The 8727-nt window shown below is 35.2% G+C and overlaps 1 protein-coding gene across 1 annotated transcript in view; it reads right to left on the bottom strand.

The window, feature by feature from the left end:
* Nucleotides 1–3643: 3643 nt before the first annotated feature.
* The window catches only part of LOC126417027 (neural-cadherin-like), a 198283-nt gene continuing 193199 nt past the window's right edge, over nt 3644–8727 (bottom strand). Inside the window, exons 12-14 of the mRNA XM_050084917.1 lie at nt 6742–6947; nt 6454–6596; nt 3644–3658 (exon numbers count right to left, since the gene is read on the bottom strand). Coding sequence (XP_049940874.1) covers nt 3644–3658; nt 6454–6596; nt 6742–6947 — 364 coding nt within the window. The remainder of the gene's footprint in view (nt 3659–6453; nt 6597–6741; nt 6948–8727) is intronic.

The raw sequence follows: 8727 nt of genomic DNA, 5'->3' as shown, positions 1-8727 counted from the left end.
CTATAGGGAGAAAAGCATTTCTAAAGAACAGAAATTTGTAACATCAAACAAAAGCTTGAAGTATTTTTCTGGGAAGTATTTTGCTGGAGTGTAGCACTGTCCAGAGGTGAAAAGTGGATAATGAACAGTTCAGACTAGAAGAGGAGAGAAACTTTTGAAATGGTGTAGATTAGGTGGGTAGGTCAAATAAATAAAGAGGAGGTAAAGTCCGCCATAGCTGGTCCTAAGCCCAGTTGAGAAAGGAGGAGGGGGAGGAGTAACACCTGGCCTGGGTGATAGTACCTCGTGGGGACCCCTTGCCAGGGATATGGTGAAGACCCTAATGGCAGCAAAGGTGGAGATGGTGGACTTCGGTACAGTGGAGCTGGCAGAAGAGGCAGCCTCTTGTCCAAGGACAAAGTGGAAAGAGGGCATGACGGTATCACATGTTACTGGAGGTACCTTGATAGTGTCTGTTCCACATGTTAGTGGCAACTGAATAAGTAATATTCCAGACTAACAACCTGATCTTACTTCGGGAATTCAGGGATGTCTTTGGTTTCCCTACTCTTTACAATTTATAGGTCGCAAAATGGAAAGTTCGCACAATGGATGCTCTACCCCAGGTAGTAACTCTGATGAGGGATCCACCATTACATCATGTAGTGCAATGGGACCTAGGGTTCTGGGGAGTCCCAACATTTGCGATGAAGAAGAGATGGAATATATTGAAAAGCATTCCAAGTTTCAGTTCAAGAAGAAGTACTACTTTGGAACATTAACTCTAAATTCTCTTCAAAAAATTGGGAAGCAAAAGCAATTAGAATTATTTCTGCAGAAGAACGATATACAAATTATAGCAGTCCAGGAAACATTATTCTTAGATGAGAATGTAGTTGATACACAACATTATAGAATTTATTAAGAGAAACCAGCAGTGAGAATAATGGAAAACATGCCAATGTTTGGAATAGCATTTTATGAAAAAAAAAAAAAAACACCAAAAAAAGATTGTAGAAAATGTAACAGAATTTAGATCAAATTCAGAAAGAATATCCATGTTAACAATAAAGTGCAAGAATTAAAGTTTCACTCTCATAAACTGTCATACACCTATAAATGCAGACAACAGTAGAAATCTGGAGAAGGTAAATCAATTCTGGGATCTTTTAGAATTGGAAATTTCTATCATATTTAAAAGGATGGTTTAAATACTTATTGGTGACTTAAATGTGCAAATTGGGAGGGAAAAGAAATTTAGGACTATTATAGGTGAATATCCAGCACACTCAAGAACAAACAGAAATGGTGAAAGACTGATCAATATGTGTAACATGTTCCAGTTAAAACTCATGTCCACACATTTCCACAAACTACCAAGAAAAGCCAAAACTCGGAGACATCAAAATCCAAACCTAGGAGAATTTCAACTGGATCACATAGCCATATCTAAAAAGTATATCACAGAAATTATGAATGTTAAAATAGTCAGAAATGGGGAATTCGACTCAGATCATTATTTCTCTAAGATTAAAATAAAATTTCTCCCATCTAAAACAAAAAACGTGACCAAGAAAGTATCAGATGCAACACCACTATGGCTAATATTACAAAAGAAAATACAGAAAAATATAGAGAAGAAATTGAGACAAGTAAAGAAGGTGATTGGTGTGAACTCCAGATGCAAATAACTCAAGCTGCAGAGAAAACTTTAGGATTGGCCAAGAATAAAAAGGAGACATGGTGGAATGAGGAGTGTGAAAAAGCACTGATAGAAAGAGCTCAAAAATGGAGAAAATGGAGATGTTAAAAAAATAAAGACCTTCAACAATTCAGACAACAAATAAAAGAAACATCGAAAATAATCTGGAAAATCAAAAGAAACTTTGTAAATTCTCAGTTTTTTGAAATAGAAGAAAATTTCACCAAAAATTACAAATTTTTACCAAACTTTTAAAGACATACTTAAAGGATACCAGGCACCAAGTATTTGTTTCAAAGATGAAAATGGCAAAATGGGATTAAATAACAAAGAAAATTGTGAAATCTTAGCAACATTTTTTGAAAAGCTGTTCAACTGTCCAGTTCCAACAGATAAATTATAATTTCCAGTGACACCTCAAAATCTAGAGGAAGACTTTCCACCAACAGAGTTAGAAATTCATGAAGCCATCAAAACACTCAAAAACAATAAAGCAAGTGATGAAGACTCTATTACAGCAGAATTACTGAAGTGGTCAGAACCAAAAATCATAAAGGACCTACAACTGCTTCTTGATAACATTTGGAAAACTGAAAAGCTAAAGTCTCACCATTACTAAAGAAAGGTTCCCCTGATTTAGTATTCAATTATAGACCATTATCCATATTAAGCATCTTTTCAAAAATCCTGGAAAAACTTTTTTATGACAGGCTTATAAATTTCATAAAAAACCACGCACCAATCAGCATTCAACAACATGGTTTTACTAAATCTTTATCCACCCAGACAGCAATTTTTGAACTGTTGGACCACATACTGAAATCAATTGACCAACATAATATAGCTGCAGGTATCTTCTTAGATCTCTCTAGAGCCTTTGACGTACTAGATCATAAAATACTGCTTGCTAAATTGGAAAGAAGAGGAATAAGAGGTGTGGCTCACAACTGGCTATGCTCTTACCTACAAAACCGCAGACAGAAGGTATCACTTCAATACGATATTAATGTACGGAATAAAATAAATAACACAGTTTTCCTCTCGGAGGAAAGAACAATAAGACATGGTGTTCCCCAGGGTTCTGTTCTAGGGCCATTACTTTTCCTCATTTACATAGATGATCTTGTTGAACGTATGAGCCCACAAAAAACTATCCTGTTTGCTGATGATACAAGCATAGTGTTGACTGGATCTAGCCCTGAATCCCTTCAGACAATATCTGATAACTCTATGGAAAAACTTTCTGAGTGGTTTAACAAAAATGGCCTAATTGTTAATAGTGGGAAAACTGTATGTATCAACTTCCATCTAATTCCCACATCCAGTCAAAAAACTATCCAAGTAAAGTTAAATAATGATAAAATTGAAAATGTAAATGCAACAAAATTTTTGGGTCTATGGGTCCAACAAAATTTAAAATGGGTCACACATATAAACAACTTATCAAAGAAACTCTCATCATTGTGCTATGGACTAAGAATACTAAAATCTACTACAAGTAAATCCACACTAATGCAAGCATACCATGCGCAGTTCCACTCATTGCTCCGCTATGGAATCATCTTTTGGGGAAATTCAACTCACAGCACAAATATATTTAAACTACAAAAAAGAGCACTGAGGATAATCTGTGGCCTCAAAAAGCTGGAATCCTGTAAATGTCAATTTATAAAACTTAATGTTCTAAGCATCCCATCCCTATTCATTCAAGAAACAATCCTATTCACCAGGGAATACCTCTCAAGAACAGGCAAATTAATCCGAAACAATGATATACATGCTCATTATACCAGAGGGCAAACTAATATCCATCAAATTTTTTCAAGGACATCATCATACCAAAAATATACCACTCATCTGGGTGTCGTATTACACAATAAAATTCCAGAACAAATAAAAACTGCTCCAGATCCAATATTTAAAAATAAACTAAAGGCATTTCTGACAAAGCACTGTTTCTATTCAGTACAAGAATTCCTGGAAATGAAAAATTATAAAGTTCCTTTCTAAAATACTGTGATTAGAGTAAAACATTCTGTAGGCAAAATAATAACCTAATTTCTACTATACACAACTATGTTTCAGTTTCACTTCCCAAAATTTTTTAACTCGCTTTTGAATGTACAAGTACACATTCTATTAGTATTAAAACTTAATTGTCTGTGAAATCTCAATGTTAATTTCATGTTTAATGTACTTTTTAAATGACATTGTCCTTCTGTTGTGTTTCCAGTTGACATTTTCACTATTCTGTAATCTCAGTGATTATTTGCGTAAATTTAAAGTAGCACTACATTGCCTACATGCTTCTCAGTTCCCCATGTAAATTGTTTGTATTCTCTGTATGTGAAGTTACTATATTCATCAACGAACAATTTTGTGTACATTTTTTTAAATGGCAGTCCATTGCCTATTTTTTTTCTCCAAACTACATATTTGTTAAGAAAAATGACTTGTCCTATATCATGTGTACTTTGTACAATATGTGATCCACAGGATAAATAAATAAATAAATAAAGATTCCAGCTGAATGGAAAATAGCGTTAATCCACCCACTACATAAAAAGGGAGACAAACAAAATGTCAGTAATTACAGAGGAGTGTCACTTCTGCCAGTAGCATATGAAATATTATCAAAAATTCTCCTAATCAGAGTGGTAGATACTTTAGACAAACAACTGGGAGAATATCTGGGTGGTTTTTGAAAGGGAAGATCCTGTGCAGAACAAATTTTTAACTGAAAGTCAATAATTTGCCATAGAATGTTAACCAGCAAACAAATAATAGTGCCATTTATTGATTTCAAGAAAGCATTTGATTGTATAGACAGGAAACAATAGATAAGGTCATTAGTAAATTTGGTGCTAAATCAAAATTAGCAAATATAATTTGTGGAACACTAACAGGTACAATATCTAAAGGTGATGGTTTATCATGTTTACTGTTTAATTGTGTTCTAGAAAAGTTGTAAGGATCTGCAATTTGGAGTAAAAAAATCACAAAATTGAACCAATAACTGTGGGAAGGAAAACAAATGGAATCAAGGTAAACTGCTTGGCTTTTGCAGATTTTGCAATACTTTCAGAAAACCTGACAGAAGCAGTTATTCAAATAAACCTTCTGGGAAAAATAGCAAACAGAACTGGTCTCAAAATTTCAGTTGAAAAAACAAAATTCATGACAAATATAAAAAATGTGCCAAAATACATAGAAATACAAATAGGTAAAATAGAGCGAGTAAATAAATTTATATATCTTGGAGAGACTATACAACAGAATGGACTAGAAAAATCTGCAATGGATGTAAGAACTAACAAAATAGAAAGAGCATATGGTTTGACCAAAACTATTTACAACAAGAAATGTATGTCTAGAAAACCAAAACCAAAACACTACACCACAGTGGTATGACCAGAATGTTTATATGGATCTGAATGCCTAATGATGAACTATAAGATGGACAGACTAGAGGTACTGGAAAGAAGGATTATTAGAAAAATAATAAGTGCAATAAAAACTGCAGATGGTTGGAAAATAAGAAGTACTGGGGAGCTCTACAAAAATATAGAGAAAATATCTGAAGTAATGGCCAAACAAAGATTAACGTTTTCCGGACACCTCTACCGAATGGATGGAAACAGACTAATAAAACAAATACTCCTATATTTATGGAAGAAGAAATCAACAATAGCATGGATTACATAAGTAAGGAAAGATCTAGAAAGAAACAACATCAAAGAATCAGAAATAAAAGAAAGAAACCATTTTAAAAATAAAATACTAAATCTGGAAGGCTTTCAAAGCAGAAGAAATAAAAAATTGGGAACAACATGGACAGAAGCAAGGAAGAGACTTCACGGGGAGAAAGTGAGGGAATACTGGAAAAATAGGAAACAACAAAAAAGGAGAAAGAGGAACTGAAGTTGTTCACGTGATCCTAGAGCATCAATATGATGGCGTGGGGGTGGTGGGTGGGGTGGGGGGGGGGGTGGGGGGGGGGGTGTTAGCCTGAGGCATCAATGTATTGTCAGTGAGCTAATGGGGGAAGTGTGGACATAAAAAAAAAATGTAGAGGGAGACCAAGGCCTGAATACAGTAAGCAAGTTCAGATGGATGTTGGTTCAGGGATTATACAGAAATAAAGACACTTGCATAGGATAGACCGACATGAAGAACTACATGAAACCAGTTTTTTGACTGAGGGCCACAACAACAAGTAATAAAAAAATAACACATAATTAAGATGAGTAATATTTTCACACTGTATCTTTAGAATGTAATTTTGTGCATAAAGGAGTAAGGGTAAACATTATTATTAAATCTTAATTAAAATGAATAGCTGCTCTATTATGAAATGATTTGATTTTAACATACTGTTTTATATTTAGCCAGAGCATCTTTTAAATATGATCCTTTCAAAAAGTAGTGGTTTTTGTTCATGACAATTTTGCCTGATCAAGTGCAGGTAAAATATTTACGCAGATATGATTTTGCCTCATTATCTTACAAAAGTCCCCTTTGACACTTTATTACAGACAATTATGTACCTCCCACTTCATATAAGCCTTTTATTTTATCAATATCAAAGTATTACATCTGTGTATGAAATAATTAGAAGATGTAATGTATATGTAAGCTTACTTTCTGGTAAAATCCCTTTAACTGTGTACTTTCTACTTTTACCAGGTGGTTTGGACACATATATGTAATAATCTGTGCCATCTTCACTAAAACTTTATGTATTGCAAAGTACAGTTTATAGTTTTCCTTACCTCTGTGTTCCAGAAGATATCTATGTGATGGTACTGTCCATCATCCAATCGTGGACTTTTATTTATCTTCATTGTAAGTACACCAGAACCAAAATTGATTAACAGTTTTGGTAAACCTTCTTCTACCTCCAAGGATATAAAATCTAGCAACAGAAAAAAACAGGTGTGTCAACCAACTTTCATGATCTGTGGGGATTGAGTACTGAATTAGCAAAGGAAATGCTATGCTACTCATTAGGATTTAGTTGATAGAAGAAATGTAAAATCCTCATAGAAAAAAAGTGCAACCTGATGTGAGAGCCTGTTCATTGCTTGATGCTGCAATGGGTCCATTGTACAATAAAGTACCATTTGGGTTCCTTGTTCTGAATTCTACACTCAGATGTGATTTGTCACAAACACTAAGGGGAGGGAACCATGCCCATCCATCTCCCTGGAATGCTCTTGTAGTTCCTTGGCATCTTGGGCCATGATAACCATGTGGACAGGAACAACTGAAAAGAGAAAACAAAACTATTAACACATGCAGGGAAAAATGGTCTCTTTCCTACAACTTTGAGGGATAGAGTAAAAAAAAATAATTCTGATATCTAAATATATTAGAAAAATGTATGTATGTTTTACATTTCCTGTGCAGCACTGTGTGAATAAGAACCCCCGACTTTTTTCCCAGGGGAGGGGGGGGGGGGGGGGGGGGGGGGGGGGGAGGGGGGGGGCACAGGATGACATAGAAGCATAACTCAGGAATGTCTGTAGGCAGCTTCAACTAAATATTGTATATACATGACTCATTATTTGTATAAAAATACTGTGTGGATAATATACCCTCACCTACCGTCCCTAGTAGTGGGTGTAAATATATTTGATAATGATTATTATTTTTGGGGCTGTTAGGCTCATTGGTGACTTTTCTGTTGATGTTTTGCTCCTAGTGTGTGTGTGTGTGTGTGTGTGTGTGTGTGTGTGTGTGTGTGTGTGTGTGTGTGTGTGTGTGCGCGCGTGTTTGAAGGGGAAGGGCAGGGGAATACGAAGATAGTGACATATCGGTCCATCTCTGAAATTCCTGAAACAATTTCTACCAAACTCGGAACATGCACCTCTTGTAACCTGGAAAAAAAGCACAACTACGGCTGAGGATGGAGGTGAAAAAGGATGTTGTAAAAGCATAACTCAAGTATGCCCTGGTGCTATTTCAATGAAATTTGGTATATACATGACCCATTTTTTTGTGTATAGGTATTGTAGGAGTAAGATAACCCCACTAACTATAGAGATGAGAATGGTGCTGAGCAGGGAGTGATCTGTAAAAATGTTTCTTTCCTTTAAAAGGCTGAAGTGGAATTTTTCTCATACATGTGCTGTTCAGTGTGTCAATCAGGTTGTGACAATGAGCACTGCAGCAAGTAAATTATTTTGGCTAGTAATAATAATATAATACATAATCTGAATAATGCAATACATGTGACATAAAAGGATGAAGCTGTGGGTAAGAAGGTAGTATGTATTAAAATGAACTGCTCTACAATAATGTGTGTAAAACTTCCACAGTATCCAGTCAAAATTCAAGGAATTAAAAATATTTAATGTCCCTCACAAATTTACTGAAGAGACAGTTATGTTTCTTAATATAAATCTCAACTTAACAAAAAAATAAAGAACTCTCAATATAAATCTCAACTTAACAGAACTAGAAACCATCCACACAACAATAAGAAAAGAATAGATTGATACTCACCTCATAGATGTCAGACAAAACAAAACATACATGTATTTATTTACTACACACACACACACACACACACACACACACACAGACACACACACATATACATGGCCGCTATTGTCTCCGGGTGCTAAGACCCGAAAGTTACTGTATCTGTGGTAAGCTCTCTACACATGGGATTCAGTTTCTATATGCACTGTGTTACTAGAAAACATGTAGGTTTTACATATCTAACTGATCTACCTACCAAAGATATTTAATGGGTAACCATCAGTTCTCTGGCATATAATTTTCTCTGTCTCTCCTATAAAAATCTGCCCTTTTGGCATGACATGTTTGTGACCTCAGCAACTCAGTTACATAAAAATGAGGCAATGTCGAGTCTTTCTCCTCTTCCTAACCTTCTGCAAACTACACTCCTTTTCTCCATGATGAGGGAGCTAATAATTCTGTAACAAAGATAGCTATTTGCACATTTATGTGTGTCTACCTGCAGTACTTACAATTCGGCATCCTGAAATTAAGTACAAACCAGCCACTCTGGCTCCATG

This window comes from Schistocerca serialis, chromosome 8 (genome assembly GCF_023864345.2).
Source record: "Schistocerca serialis cubense isolate TAMUIC-IGC-003099 chromosome 8, iqSchSeri2.2, whole genome shotgun sequence".
NCBI classification, from domain to species: Eukaryota; Metazoa; Arthropoda; class Insecta; order Orthoptera; family Acrididae; genus Schistocerca; species Schistocerca serialis.
Note: the sequence above shows the minus strand (reverse complement) of the source record. Positions and strands in the feature narration are given on the sequence as shown.